This window comes from Epinephelus lanceolatus, chromosome 3 (assembly GCF_041903045.1).
Source record: "Epinephelus lanceolatus isolate andai-2023 chromosome 3, ASM4190304v1, whole genome shotgun sequence".
Classification (NCBI taxonomy): domain Eukaryota; kingdom Metazoa; phylum Chordata; class Actinopteri; order Perciformes; family Serranidae; genus Epinephelus; species Epinephelus lanceolatus.
The window spans coordinates 21,470,467-21,486,113 of record NC_135736.1 but is presented as its reverse complement, the minus strand read 5'-3'; the positions used below and the strand labels follow the sequence as shown (position 1 = coordinate 21,486,113).

Genomic DNA, 15,647 nt, shown 5'->3' with positions numbered 1-15,647 from the left:
AAGTTACTACAAGATAAAAACTTTGCTGTAGTGAAGCGGGAACTGATTGTTTACAGAGTATCAGTTCCTTCCAGTTGATACATCCATATGTATTGAGCCTGTCTGTTTCTCCGTCACACTTTTGGCAGCTAGTGTTGTCGGCCTTACAAAACTTTTCTTCAATGCATTACCAGTCATCATGTATAAGTTTACAATAATCAAGATAAACTATTCGTTTTAATGCTTTTTTCAGCATCCTGCTTGTATGTCAGGGTATGTAAGCTCAGTACAATATTACAGGAATGTCACTGACCAACAATATGTCATTCTTGAGGGGCAAGTAGCAGACTTCCCAGTAATCTCCACAGCCTTGTGCTGCATTCATTTAGTTGTCTGAGTAATCTGGAAAATGCTCACATGGTCTATTGCCTTTGCTCTTTTTTCATTAGGATGTTGTTGGAGCACTCTGTGTAATAAAAGATAAAGCATCTTCTTTGTAAAAAGTATCCATATTGTTTCCACATTACAACTTAAAGCTCATGCTCATGGACACACCGAAAATGAAAGAACACTCACGTATTGTGGAGTCCGATTCACTTGCTTTTTGTTCACTCACCATAGCAAACAGCATTAGCAGAACCCTATGATAACAGGTAATGGAGAAAGTCATTCATGAGCACACTTGACAGACTGACCTGCTACTTATCGAACACTAAAAAGCTCAAAAAGATTTTTTTCGTTCATTTTCGGCGATCACTGATCAGCTGTAGCCAGCATTAATACTTTTTTTTTTTTTTTAAAGATATTTTTTGGGCGTTTTAGCCTTTAATTGATAGGACAGCTTAAGCGTGAAGGGGGGAGAGAGAGAGAGGGAAGGACATGCAGCAAAAGGGCCACAGGCTGGAGTCGAACCCGGGCCGCTGCGGCAGCAGCCTTGTACATGGGGCGCCTGCTCTATCCACTAAGCCACCGACGCTCCAGCATGAATACATTTAACTTGCTCTGCCTGCTCCTCTTGTTCTTCTCCTCTCATGTTTTTTATAAGATAATCAAATCAAAGAAGCTGAAATTTAAGCTTTTACCACAGGAAAATACTTTTTAGAGAATCACCAGTGTGTTAAAGGTGTACTGATGTATATCTGTTCACACACTCACCCAGGGGCAGTCGAGAAGTGTGTGACGACGGGTCAATACCAGGAGACAGTAAAGGAGCAGGAGGTCTGGACTCTGAGTTCTTTGCTCATCTTAAACGCAACTGGTTGTGGACCAATCACCTCCTTTCTGTCAAAACGGTATGCAGCAGTGTGTAAGTGCATGTAGACAGAGACAATATTAAATATTAAATAAGGCCTAATGTTTGTGCATATGTGTCTGTTGTTTTTTATAGACCCCGAGTGGTTTAGAGGCAAAGGAGAACAAAATCAGACTGAAGAGCCTGCTGAGTAAAAATGCACTGAGGATTGCATTTAAAGCTGGTGAGCTGCTGCTTGGAACATTATTTCTACATTTTAAACCACTTTCCATGTCCAGTCATGATAGAGCTTTCACAACTTGGTTTTACAAGCTGACTTGTTGCTTTTAATCCGCATTAAAAACTTAAACAGATGAAATGATCTGAGTTTAATGTTTTAGTGTCTGTGATGCTGTTGTTGTCTGCTTTGATGTCTGACCATCACCCTTCTGTGGAACCTTCAGGGCCTTACTCCCTCTGATTTCAAAATTAACCTTCAAACTTCAAGGTTACTGGCACACTCACTGTGCTTCCACTCATCGATGAAATACTTTTCATATGTCTGTGTGTAACAGGAGGAAGTACTAAACCTAGGTACCTGACAACCAAACGACCACTGACGGTAGAAACTGTAGAGGTATGAGTTCTGTCATTTTTTTAGTTTCATTGTTTTATTATTTTTATGTACACTCAGGTTATTGGTTGCACCCACTGTAACTAAAACTAATGCAACAGTGTGATCATGTGGTTTGTAATGCTGTCATACTGAAAGGTGTTTGTTGTTTTTTATCATACCCTCACTGATATAATTGGGCTGGACAAAAATGATAGAATCATCTGTATTCGACTGCACAGGTTTTAGCTAGGTGTACCTAATAAACCTGCTGTGTTTTTAACTTAATTTTTTACATTTTTGAAAGGAGTTTCTTCAATAATTAAGTGAAAACTTTAACTAAACTTTTGAAACTTACATGGCATGCCTGCGTCACCATTTCCATCTGGGCACACCTCTTTCCTAAATATTCAAATAGTGCCAGTGGCATAGCACCAGGCAGACAATGGCCAAGAAAAAGACAATGAGGATATTTACTGATATCATCTTATATGGATCGCATTTGCTTGAATTGAATCAAATGAAAATCGTGGCAGACTTTGTGATCTCAGTACATATTGTATCATCGACCAAAGCATCAATGTAACATCATATTGTAATTGAAACTTGTGATTTACACCCCAACCAATGACAATGTTATCTGAGCTTTTTTTTTTTTACCGAAGATATAATTTTCAGAACCCTTCTTTCACAGTTAAACAACAGACACCATCACCTGCTCTTTTTTATGTCTCCATTATGATCAGTGCAGCACAATAATGAGCAGAGCTGATTGTCCCAGCCAGGATTAGAAGTTGCTTGCATGACACACTCATCTGATTCTAATATCCAGTTTAGACGCAGGTGTTTGTGATATTTGGCCTAACATTTCAGCCGAAAGCAAAGAGGTCAGGCTACAAACAATGTTTCCTGTTCTTATGTGTTTGTAACCAGGTGGGTATTGAGCCTGCTTCCAGAAACAAGCAGGTGGTCGGAGGAAAGAGACAGAAGAGGAAGAGAAGCAAAAAGGAGGTCGTCAAGGCCCCGCGCAAGAAGAAAAAAGGTACATGTGACTGATGGACTAAAGACTGAAAACACCCGACACATTGTGTTTGTTGTTTGCCTTAAAGGTTTAGTGTGTAATACCTGGCCAGAGGCTCCAAGGAAATGGGGGGCAGCATTTAATTGGTCTACTACTGGGTCTATACAGTCTAAATTTACAGTCATCAGTTATGAAATAAAACACCTCCTAACAAACAGCAGGGCAAGAATACGCAGAATTCAACCAAACTGCTGAATCTCTAAGAGCAAGTCAGAATGACACTGCTATGGCACCTTCATATGAGGTGCCAGCCTTTAATTTATGTTATAGCTTTGCTCAGTTTTAGCAAGATAACAATAGCAAGAAAACACATCAAAACTATGTATCAGCACTATTAGAAAGGTTTTTCGGTAGTGTGGTAAATAGGCAACGTTAAATGTTACTTTCTAGTCTAAAAGAAATGGTACAAATTCACTTCGCTTCTTTTTATTTTTTGTTCTACTCTTTGCCGCTCAATGTGGTTTCTATCCGGTAGCAGGTGGTTGAGATGGTAATAAAGGTTGCTCTTCAAGAGCTTCAGCCATCTTTTTGCACTAATAAAAAGTTGCATGTTTTAAAACAAAAACATGTTAGTGTGAATGTAGCCTTTGCGTTTACTGTTCCGCTAACTGGAGGCTGTAGCTCTACCTCATGTTGGACTAAGAGCAAACTGGACACTACAGTGACTCACTATCACCTCTTGAGGTACAAGTGGTATTACAAGACAGGTTGAGCCGGGGCTAGCTGATTAGCATGTTCATTTCAGTGGATATCTCTGCAACACGATACGGAGACATCTTAGATGTAAAAACTGTTATTTCTTCACATTCTGTTGATAATGTAACTTCATTTTTTAAATGTTTTAAACTTAAGTTCTGATCATATTTTTAACATTGCACCTTTAAAGAGCCCAAGAAGCGCACCCCTGCTCACGACGAGGCAGACCACCGAGCTCTGAAGAGGATGACCAGGCAGAGAGTCTACTGGTCTATACAGGAAGACTCACTGATGATGCTCTGCAGTGTGGCCGCACACCTGCTCAACAGCAAGGTACATACATCTGAGCGGTCACAAATGAATTCGAAAGAAGGTTAAACAGATTTCTAAACAAAATTATGATGTTTTTAAAGTCCAACAGGTCGGACACCAGTGGAAAACTTTTTAAAAATCCTTTTTTTTTTCTCCCCCATACTAAGAAGCAAAATGACACAAGCAGCACTAGCTGTTCCACTTTTCCATATATTAAACAATAAACAACATGATAGGGCACTTTAACCGCAGTATAAGTAAGCAGGAATATTAGTGGAATATTCGTATTTATAAACCATGTAAACAGCTGAGGAGGAATATGTTGTTGTTCAGAATATTTTGTGCACGTGAACGTAGTCAGCATGTTGTTGATGTGTTGCAGTTAAAAAGGCCATTCGTACCGTACTGTGTGGTGAGAGACCTTCTCCAGGCAGAGTATGAGATATCAATGGATAAAACATCTGTAGCTGTCGGGCGTCGCACAAGATACATCCTCAAAAATCCTCAGACTCTTCTGAACTACAGGTAGGTACACATGATGAAAACACGCACATGTATCAAACACAAACCCACAGTTTTATTCATCAGCTGTGTGTTGTAGGATCTGTCTGGCCGAGGCGTACCAGGACAAACCTCTGATGAGGCTGTTGGAGGAGAAGAAACCTGCTGATCCAAACAATCCAGAGGTGTGTTTTTGTTTTGTTGGTGTTATTGTTGCTCTTTTCTGAAAGCTTGAAGTTGAACTATGAAATTTTTTTTACCTGTGTTGTTTTAGGATTGTGCTAAATCGTTCTCTGAGTATGCTCGGCTGCTCCGACAGAAGTTCAGCACTGTGCTACTTAGTGCTCATGATATGATCATGCCTGACACAAAAGAGCAGCTCTTCTCACGGTAAGAGGAGGAGGAGGTTTAACATGCTGACTTAAGACAAGCAGTGATGGCTGAGTGTGACGCTGTATGTGTGTGTTACAGGTTTAAGGTCTCTGCAATAGAGAGTGCAAAGCAGGTGTCATGGAAGGACACTCTCAACTGGTGAGGATTCAATTAGATTTTCTTCTACTGAAAAAAAATGAATTTGTATGGTAGTAGTTACGGGTTTGTTTGTTTGTTTGTTTGTTTGTGTCCATTACAGCACTGATGACATTCATGCCATAGTGTTACATAACTTGATCCAGAGCACTCTGGCCATGACCAATAATCAGATGAAGTCGTCCAGATCCTTTCAGGTACGGCAATCTTTAAAGGTTTGAGGGCAGTTTTATTTTTTGGCATCACTGCTCAAAAATCCCATTCACACACCAACTGTCCATCTGTCTTCTTTCTTAGACCTTCCACATGTACAGTAAGTATAACCAGGAGCTGCTGTGCCAAGTGTTCATACAATGCAGGAAGAGGGGTCTGGTCAACCGCCGTCGTGTCAACCAGCCGTTTGGGCCGAAAAAGAACCGAGCGCTGCCCATCCTGCCCATGTCCTACCAGCTGTCCCAGTCCTACTACAGGTACACTGAGGGAAGATAACTTGCATATCTTGACAAGCTTTTGTACTGTAGTTCCTGCTATTAAAAGTCTCTGCTTCATGGAGAAGTAATTTCTGATGAAGAGTCTCAAAACTGCAATGACTTCTATACCAGCAGTTCTCGACCTTGTGTAACTGAAGGCCCCCTTCTGATTGTTAAAAAAAGATTCCCAGGACCACCTTCCCAAATAAATTATTTAAAAACGAATAACATGGATAAAATGGAGGCAAAATAAACTGAGCTGTAAATATGTGTTATGTCAGTCAGCTGTTAATGTTGTGACGACTTTCTGTTGTGCCTGAAGCCTATCTCTTTTCCTTAGGAAGACACTGTTGGCTTCCAAACACATCCCGGATGTTTTGTCTTTAAGTGTCTCTGGAGCTTTGATGGTTTTAGTGCCTCATTTGGCAGGATTTCACCACATTCAACACACTGTGCCTTGACTCACTGCATCACTGCCTGCCATTATTATTCCAAATCTAATATGGCTCAGGGGTCTTCAACATTGTTCAGGCCAAGGTCACCTTCGCTCTAAGAGAGACAGAGCAGGGACCCTCTACTATATATACTGTATAAAACTGAGTTGCACTTGAGATAATTTACTGAATATTTTGGGGTCTTTTCTTGTTTGTGTTTGCCTGTAGCTGCCAAGTCAGTAGTAGCTGTAGCATGGTTTGGTGCATTAGCCTCCATCTGTGCACATGTCACAAAAAGTTACAAAACGATCCATTGTGGCTCACAGTAATTTCCATACACTTGGATTAATTTACATCTAATTGGCTAAGATGTTACATTAGTTGGTAAACCTTAGCTTACCAGTTTACCTTGCCATCATAAGTACCTTAGCTCACATGATTGCTCAAGGATTCACGTGTAACAGTTAGCTTATCATTAATCAATCAATCAATCAATTTTATTTATAAAGCCCAATATCACAAATCACAATTTGCCTCACAGGGCTTTACAGCATACAACATCCCTCTGTCCTTATGACCCTCGCAGTGGATAAGGAAAAACTCCCCAAAAAAAACCCCTTTAATGGAGAAAAAAAATGGTAGAAACCTCAGGAAGAGCAACTGAGGAGGGATCCCTCTTCCAGGACGGACAGACGTGCAATAGATGTCGTACCGAACAGATCAGCATAATAAATTAACAGTAATCCGCATGACACAATGAGACAGAGAGCGAGACAGAGAGAGAGACAGAGAGAGAGATGCAGGTAATGACAGTAGGTTACAACAACATTATTGAAAGTAATAATATTATAGTTATAGTTCTGGCTACTGTGGTACAATATGTTGAAAGTATGTATTAATATCTGGCAGTATACATGTGTGACAATAGTCATATGTGTATAATAACAGTAGAAGTATGACTAATGACTAATGATGGCAGTAGCAGCAGGAGGCATCTGGCAGGACCACAGCAGCAGCACAACCACGCACGTCACGCTGTCCAGGCACCGCTGCGGTATGAGTTAATCTGAGAGACAGTGGAGCACAAAGGCTCCGGAGAAGAAGCCGAGTTAGTGACATCCAGAATGGCCGAGTTAGCAAGATGCAGTAATAGAATACGAGAGAGAAGGAGAGAAGGTGCCCGGTGTATTATGGGGGGGGGGTCCTCCGGCAGACTAGGCCTAAGTCAGCCTAACTAGGGGCTGGTACAGGGCAAGCCTGAGCCAGCCCTAACTATAAGCTTTATCAAAGAGGAAAGTCGTAAGTCTAGTCTTAAATGTGGAGACGGTGTCTGCCTCCCGGACCGTAACAGGAAGATGATTCCACAGGAGAGGAGCCTGATAGCTGAAGGCTCTAGCTCCTGATCTACTTTTGGAGACTTTAGGGACCACGAGTAACCCTGCGTTCTCAGAGCGCAGTGTTCTGGTGGGATAATATGGCACTATGAGCTCACTAAGATATGATGGAGCTTGACCATTTAGAGCTTTATAAGTTAACAGTAGGATTTTAAATTCAATTCTGGATTTTACAGGGAGCCAGTGCAGAGAAGCTAAAACAGGAGAAATATGATCTTGTTTCTTCGTTCCTGTTAGTACACGTGCTGCTGCATTCTGAATTAGCTGGAGAGTTTTTAAGGACTTACTAGAGCTACCTGATAATAGAGAGTTACAGTAATCCAGCCTAGAGGTAACAAAAGCTTGGACCAATTTTTCTGCATCTTTTCGGGTCAGGATAGTGTTGTGTACTTAAAATTTAATGAGTTTACTATGAATAGACCGGTTTATCTGTACTAATAATATGCTTGATTCATGTTTATGTGAAAGACATATTTTAATTTTGTGGGGAAATGAAAAACCTTAACTTTTCCCCGTAATGACGCCATATGACGCAAAACTGATTGAAACTGTTGTCAAAGCTCTGCATGTCTCTTTTTTAATATTGATTCAAACCCAACAGCTTCATCATGATAATACTTTGTCTTGTTTCATGTAAACGCAAACATGAATTCTCTGTAGGAACTTTTTAGCTTCTGATGTTGTTTCTGAGTTTAGTTCCTGGGAATACTAGGTTAAAATATTTGATCTCATTTTAACAGAAATATTTAAATCGTTTCCACACTGCATATTGTTTGAAGAGTTTTTTGACCTAGCATCTCCCACTCTGTCCTGACAGGTGTTTTTCGTGGCGTTTTCCTCACTCTCTGTGCACTGATTCCTTCCGCTTCTTGAGGAGTTTAATTAACAACGGGACGGGAGACGACAGACCAATTACTACGTTCTACCATGAAACCGAGAGCAGATCAGAAAAAGGGGAGGAAGTGACGGTGAAAAGAACGGGGTCTGAGAGGAAGAAAAGGCAAGGTGAAAGTAAAGAAGATGAAGGAAGAGCAGTGAGTGAACCAGAGGCACAACCAGAAAAGGCAAACAGCGACTCGGCAAAGGTGGGAGAGAGTGACCAGAGTAAAACAGAAGGAGAAGAGTTGTTGATGGAGATAAGCAATGAGAAAACTGAGGCAACAAACAAAGAAGATAAAGAGAAAAACCCAGAAGATTGCGTCACAGCTGGTTCCAGTGAAGATCCGTCCAGCAGAGAGACAGACGATCATCTGCCCAAAGAAGAGACACCAGATGTGGCCAATGCCTCAGATGTGGCACCACAAGCTTCAGAGGAGCCTCCAGATGCATCAGACATGCTGCAGTTCTCTATGAACTCTCCTGGTGGAGCCTGTGTGGTCTCTCTCAGCCTGATGTCTCTGGGATTGCTGAACGTGTACATCTCCATACCTAAACAGATGGTGGTGGTGGACAGCACCCTGGTGGACAATGACGTAGTCAAGAGGTGAGTGTACACACATCACTGCATGTCATTGTATTCATAGACTAGAAGAGATTTTTCAGAGTGATGAGGACACTAAAGAGATGTTGCTAAGAGGACCACAAATTCAATTTACCTGCATTTTTTCAGAGAGGAAGCACAAATACAAGATTTATAACCTCATGTGTATCACATGGAGTGTTTCATCACCTGAAAACATCTGCTGTAAATCCCAGCCCCATGATAGTGGATACAGTGTACTTACAGTCCATTTACTGCTGTCTTGATCACGTTTTCATTGCCTTAAGTCATTCTGCCATCCGTATATATGTCGCATGTCACTCAAGTGGAAATCAAAATAACTAACAAAATAATTCACCAGTGAAGAACTTCATTTGTGTAAAAATGTCAGTGCATACAAAAGTTAAAGGTTTTTCTTTATGCAGATGATCTGCTTCTCTATGCCTCTGATCCGGTCTCATTACTCCCCTGTATTTTAGCTATCCTGAATTAATTTGGGAAAATCACAGGGTATAAGTTAAATTTACAAAATAGCAAACTATTCTTTTTAAATTCTGAAGTAGAGGCATGCCCCTTTAGTCTTACCCCCTTTAAAACGTGCCAAGATGGCTTTAAATACTTGGGGATCGACATCACTCGCTCACTCTAGTCCGCAAGAAAGAAAAAAAAAAATTTTTTATTTACAAACAAAATGTCAGTGCATACATAACACAAAAGAACAAGACCAAAAGAAAAACATAAATTGACAACATACAATGCAACTTAAAATAGTTTAAGATGTCACTAAACTTCAATGGGTTGTCTGGGGATTTACAGTTAACAGTACCCAACATAATGAGAACACTGCTGTTTAAGCTACAGTTTCATAACTTTCATAAAACTTTGCAGCTAATGCAGCTGTCAATCGTGAACAGTGGTCAAACTATCAAACTGAGCAGCGCGGATCAAATATGAATCAAGATTCTGTCACTGCATTGCCTATTTCTTAGCCTGGTTCCAGACCATAGACCCCGCCCACTCAACTGAGTAGGCTTGCATCTCTGGTCTGGCATACTTCAATGAATTTGCGATTTATCTCGTCCAAACACTGGACGGACCAATGAATGCCGGGGGTGGGGGCGGGTCTAGCGATTAGCCAATCAGCGCCACGCTGATGTCAAGCTGTACGCCAGTGGGTAACTGGTGAGGATAGCAACAATGGCGACCGCTACAGATCCTACAGACCACATTAATGATGCTCTCGAGGTATTTCGCCACTACTCGTGTTAATGGAGGACCAAATTAAGGAAGCTGCTAAACTGGATTTAACAGCGATGCAGCTGGGCGTGCACGACGACGGAGACATTTTAAACGGGCAATGCTCGCTTGTTTTTGGCACCCCCGAGGCATGGATACTAATGACGTCAGATTCTGGGTGAATCGTTGATCTCTACTGATTGGTTAGGGAAAAAATCAAATTCCCTCCCCCTTGTAAATCGCCTTCAATGGAAGCCATGTCAGACTGAAGGTTCTGGGAGCTTCAGTCTGACACTCAGGCTACCTATTTCTTGCTTCAGATGTTTTTAGAAACATATTCTAGTGTACTGTTTAGCTGTAAAATGAGAATGTTTGTGACCTGGTCAGTGGATGATGTTTGGTTTTGGCTCAACTGTTTTAAACATGGCAGCCGGAGCAAACTTTCTTATTTTAAGTAGTGACTGGCATGATTAACAGCTGTGTTAGAGACTCCTCTGCTCTGATTGGTTGTTATTGTTCAGCCGCGGTAGATTAAAATAAATGCCATCAGAAGCACTATAAGGAGGAAGGACATGAGTTCTTTTCACAGTTCTCTGTCTCATGTTGTACCGTTTGGATATAGTGACAGTTTCAGCAAATACAACAAAAAGTTAAAAGTTACCAACTTCAACAGTTAAGACAAATTTGGAAACAGTAAAGCACAGATTGTAATAAAACCAGACTGAAGGAGATATTAATTAATTCATATTTAATATTCAGATCTTTCACTTAATTAAAAGTACCAATATCATACTAGAAATACTCTTTAAAGTCCTACATTTAAAGTTTTGTTAAGTAAATGTACTAAATGACACAAAGTAATGAAAGTATGAAAAGTAAAGGCATTTAGGGAGTTACTACTAATGTTGTAGTCGGTCAAAGTGGAGCAAATTTTAACTATCATGCTTTATATGCGTTACTTATTGGTAGTTTAATCCTCAACAATATATCATTTTAGAGGCAAAATTTTATTCTGAGAAGTAACTTAAGCCTTCAGATAAATGTGGTAGAGTAAAAAGTACAGTATTTCCCTCTGAAATGTCGTAGTATAGGAGTATAAAGTAGATTTAAAATGGATATACGCAAGGAAATACAAGTATAATACTAAAGTAAATGTACTTTACTGTCACTGACTGTAACAAAGGTGCAAAATGAGATCGCACAGCATCTTTAACGTTCACTGTGATTCTGGAGGTTTTCATACTGTTTACAAAATAATAATGTTGAGATAAACTGTGGTCCTCCAGTATGGCTGCTCTGGAAGAAGAGGACGATGATGATGATGAAGGTGAGGATTGTGAGGGGAGAAAAAGACTGGAGGTGAAGGCACATCAAGCATCTCACACCAACTACCTGATGATGCGTGGATACTGCTCTCCTGGCATAGGTAGAGTTAGATTTTATTCACTCATTCACTTTTCTTAGATGGTTGTTTTCTGTGTTGCTTGTCTCTGGTGGATGGCAGAAAGTAAAGTCTGCTTTTCAGCAACATTATTTGAATCACTTCACACAGGATTAAACTTTATCTTTGTTTTATCTCACTTTAATCTTTATATAAAGAGTAAAAACCTATTTGGCCACTATGATTTTTTTGTCTCAGTAGACTTTACAAGTATGTCAAAAGACAATAGCAAATGTAAAACCTACAAAAAAGCTTTATAGCTTACTTACAGGAACAAAACCCAAAACATATTGAAATTTCGTGCTCTTTGTCTGTGTTTGTTGCAGCCCTGTTCAGATTTGTTAAATGATTTTTGTTTCCAGTCAAAATACGTAACCTCAATACCAACGATAACATCGTGGTGGAGTCGTGTATTGTGAGGCTGCAACTGCGCAACACACCTGCTCACCACGTGTTCAGTATAGAGAGTAAGCATCAACACATGTACAACACATACAAACACAGCTTCATCTGCAGAGAGTAATTCTTTATTTTTTATTTTTTTAATTTTAGACTCTCCACCACTGGACTTGACTAAATGTGGTCCATCCCTGCTGCCCTCCACCCTCACCCAGTCCATCCGCTCCTTCTCCTCACCAAACAGCGAGCAGGAGTGTGACAGGCGTTTGGTTGAGCAGAGAGGATACACTCCTCAGGATATTAAAGCATGTGCTCAGCTCAGGAGGAGCTTACATGCAGCTGGTGAGAATGGCGTGGATATACGTGACTTCTACCAGAGTCATTCACACTTGGAGGAGCCGCAGTCCGGACGCACCAGGAGCCTGCAGCAGTACATGAAGGTAAACACATTCACGTCACTGCAGTGCAGGTCCCACAGCTGGCTTGACCACGGTGTTTTACTCACTCAGTCATTGTGTGAGAGTTGGCAGCCCTTCAAAGCCTAGTTACCGTTAATAGTCAGTGGTTTTATAGTTGCTGCTTGGCAACAGCTTCTGTGAATGTTCAGTTTCCTAGTTTGTTCTCCCTCTGTGTTTCTATCTTAATTTAAATTTCCCTTTTTGACCCAGGAGTTACAAGAAGAAGGCCAGGTGGTACAAGTTGGAAGTTTGGGCATCCGTTGGGTGCTCATGCAGTACGCTGATCCATGGCTGCTGACTGTGAACGCAAAGCAATGGTCCCAGTCTCGCTTAACATCCAACAAACTTCCCTTTTTGGAGAAGCAGCACAACATCCCCTTCATGCGCATGAGAAATAGGCGAGAGGTCCGACATGACCCGGAGGAACCACCTGCAAAAAAAAGGGCTGTTGACAGAGGAGAGGGCAAGAACAGACGGGCTGTGGAGGGGTTGTCAGGTGATGTAGCAAGAGAGAAACTGAATGAGGAAGAACAGCTGAAGAAGCAGAAAGAGAGGGTGGATGAGGGAGGAAAGCAGATGCAGCCGGAAGAGGGACGAGAGGAAGAGGCAGGACGGGAGAAGGTAGAAACTGAGGAAAGACAAGAAGAAAAGAAAGATCATGAAGCCACAGTGGACGGTAGAGATGATGAAAGAGATAAAGAAGCTTGCTCTTCACCAACAAGTCCTGCTGTAGGCGATAATGAGTAAGTACAAACTCTCTTACTGAATCAGTTACGCATTTTCCTTTCCTGTGTATCATCTTTATCTTCTTTCTGTTTCCAACCTCTAATCCTTACAGTGAAAATGTGAGTTTCATCAGCCGGCCGTGGCGCATGGTCGACGGTAATCTGAACAGACAGGTGTGTAAAGGCATGCTGGAGGCCATTCTGTACCACATCATGTTCCGACCCGGACTCACACAGCAGTCACTGGTGGAGCATTACAAGGATGTGCTGCAGCCGATGGCGGTGCTGGACCTGCTGCAGGTAAATGGAAAGTGGGAAATTCAGCAAGTACTCTGCAGTCTGATCTCGAGTGCACAGCTTATGTTTACGTGGTTTGTTTACAAGATGTAATAGAAGTTCACATTTAATGTGTTCAATATGGACAGAGCGCTCCGATGTTTCATCATGCGACACGATATTTGGACGCTTTATTGCTGTTTGGACACAGCGTCCGTGCCAAGTCTCTTAAATTACTGCTAGTTATCTTACCTAGCCGACTTTGCTAGCTGGCGTTACTATGGGTACATCCCAAGTCTCATTATATTTGCTGACCAAAACAGTAGCCCCCACCCTCCGCTGTCATGACTCTGGTCACACACTTTTGCATGTAGCAGCCGCACATCACCGACAGTCCGATGAACAACGCAACGGGTTGTGACTGAAATAAACCTAATTGCAACATAACAATCTTGCATGAAATATCATTACTCTTTGAAGTAGGTACGTGAATTACAGTGATTCATTGCAAAGAATGCATGTAACGGGTACTTACTCTTGTACTGTTTCTCCGCCATCTCGTTCAAATGTGCCAGATGTAGAGGGCGGGTATTTATACATCATGGCGTTGAGCTGAAAAACTCTTCCGGATAGGAAGCTCTCAACCATTCTAGCTCGTAGCTGCTTCAAGCTTGCTGGTAGCTCCTAGCGCTAGCTCCTCGCTGCACAAATAAGAGACTTGGGACGGCCTAGAAGATGGCGGACCTCGAACGACTTCCGGTTCAAGCAAGGAGCTAGCAGTAGCACTATAAAAATAAGAGACTTGGGATGGACCCACAGTGTCATTGTTTTCCACTGGGGAGAGGGGGCTGAGTCAAGTGGGACACCTAGTGGTAAAAATTGGTATACCTGTCCAGTTCAGCACATGACTTAATATCAAACCAGTTTGAAAATTTTTACACCAGCCCAGCTCTAGCGTCAGTGTAATGTAATATTATTTAATGTAAAAGCAGAATATTTTCTCTGGTTTTGCGGCTGATATATCACCATCACTGCCTCTTCCCCAGGCGCTCATCGACATTGGCTGTGTGACAAAGAAGACTCTGGCTAAAACTCCTAAACCCTCGCTGTTCGCACACTCCATGCCCCAGACAAGCAGTGAGACAAAAGTGAAGATTGAGGACCCGGGCATGGTGTTTTATGAGCCCACCATCAGTTGCTGCCTGCGGCTCTGTCAGATGTTACCAAATGAACGTCACTGGAACTGTTGCCTCCCGTGAAAGTAATCACAGATGTAACTTTGCCTGACCTGGTATCACATCAGGTATATAATAAGGTGTTGATGTTTTAGCTTTAGTTGTAGTTGTAGCAGTGATCGGACTGTTGGGATAAACCTAAATACTGTTATTCTACACAAAGTTTCTTGTGAGCAGGTTCTTACTTCTGGTTTTACAGAACGTGTATTTTTTTTGTATATTTTTTTTTTTGGTCTTTGAATTAAATTCAGTTTTGTGTCCCCATTTTTGTATCTCAGAATGATTTATTAATGTAATGCATTACACTACATTTCTGACTTATAGTTGCCGTGCAGATAAGTGGGCATGTTTGGTAGTAAAATTTCACTACAGTGAAAAAAACAGCCTTAAAGGGACAGTTCACCCCAAAATCAAAATTACATGTTTTACCTTTTACCTGTAGTGCTATTTACCAATCTAGATAGGTTCTGTGTGAGTTGCCGAGTGTTGGAGATATCAGCCATAGAGATGTCTGCTGTCTCTCAAATATAATGGAAGTAGATGGCCCTCAGCTTGTGGTGCTCAAAGCTCCAAAAAATACATTTGAAAAATGTCCAGTTCCAAATTTGATGAGAGGTTCCCTGGTCTTTACTGCAAGAATACAGAAGATCTCAGGCAGCCAAATGTGGTGTCAGTGAATTCCAACATGATTGTGACACTGAGTCCCATCCTGTTTTTCATACAAAGAATCCCTGAAGTTGGTTTTCTTTGAGTCAAACTGGAGCTGTTTGCTGTCCTGCGTGAAGCATTCAGGATGAGATTCAACACCTCAAAGTCTGAGGCCATGGTACTCTGAAAAAAAAAAAACAGAGGGTAGTTTTCTTTGGGACGGGAACAAGAACTGCTGGGCATTATTTATATCTAGATGTCGACTAGATGTCGTCTTAGACTTTTGGAGGCGGTAATATTGTAAATGTTCCAAGATGGTGACGGCCAAAACGCTGAACTTAAGGCTTCAAAACAGGAGTCCACAAACCAGCTGGTGACGTCACGGTGGTTCTATTTTTTTTTTTTTTTAGGGAGTCAGAATTGACCATATTTGGTAAGAGGCTGGAGCTGTGGTGGAGTGAGGGATGGATCTGACTGAGAAGTCAAGGACACTATCAGAAGACAGTCTGT

At 41.4% G+C, this 15,647-nt stretch overlaps 1 protein-coding gene across 1 annotated transcript in view; it reads left to right on the top strand.

Moving 5' to 3' along the window:
* The window catches only part of gtf3c1 (general transcription factor IIIC subunit 1), a 28,662-nt gene extending 13,909 nt beyond the window's left edge, over positions 1–14,753 (top strand). Inside the window, exons 23-40 of the mRNA XM_033624431.2 lie at positions 1,139–1,271; positions 1,367–1,454; positions 1,786–1,847; positions 2,757–2,865; positions 3,791–3,933; positions 4,295–4,437; positions 4,514–4,598; positions 4,688–4,803; positions 4,885–4,944; positions 5,045–5,138; positions 5,239–5,411; positions 8,057–8,722; positions 11,242–11,381; positions 11,759–11,863; positions 11,949–12,235; positions 12,464–12,996; positions 13,092–13,278; positions 14,301–14,753. Coding sequence (XP_033480322.2) covers positions 1,139–1,271; positions 1,367–1,454; positions 1,786–1,847; positions 2,757–2,865; positions 3,791–3,933; positions 4,295–4,437; positions 4,514–4,598; positions 4,688–4,803; positions 4,885–4,944; positions 5,045–5,138; positions 5,239–5,411; positions 8,057–8,722; positions 11,242–11,381; positions 11,759–11,863; positions 11,949–12,235; positions 12,464–12,996; positions 13,092–13,278; positions 14,301–14,513 — 3,337 coding nt within the window. The 3' untranslated portion in view covers positions 14,514–14,753. The remainder of the gene's footprint in view (positions 1–1,138; positions 1,272–1,366; positions 1,455–1,785; positions 1,848–2,756; positions 2,866–3,790; positions 3,934–4,294; positions 4,438–4,513; positions 4,599–4,687; positions 4,804–4,884; positions 4,945–5,044; positions 5,139–5,238; positions 5,412–8,056; positions 8,723–11,241; positions 11,382–11,758; positions 11,864–11,948; positions 12,236–12,463; positions 12,997–13,091; positions 13,279–14,300) is intronic.
* The last annotated feature ends 894 nt before the right edge of the window (positions 14,754–15,647 follow it).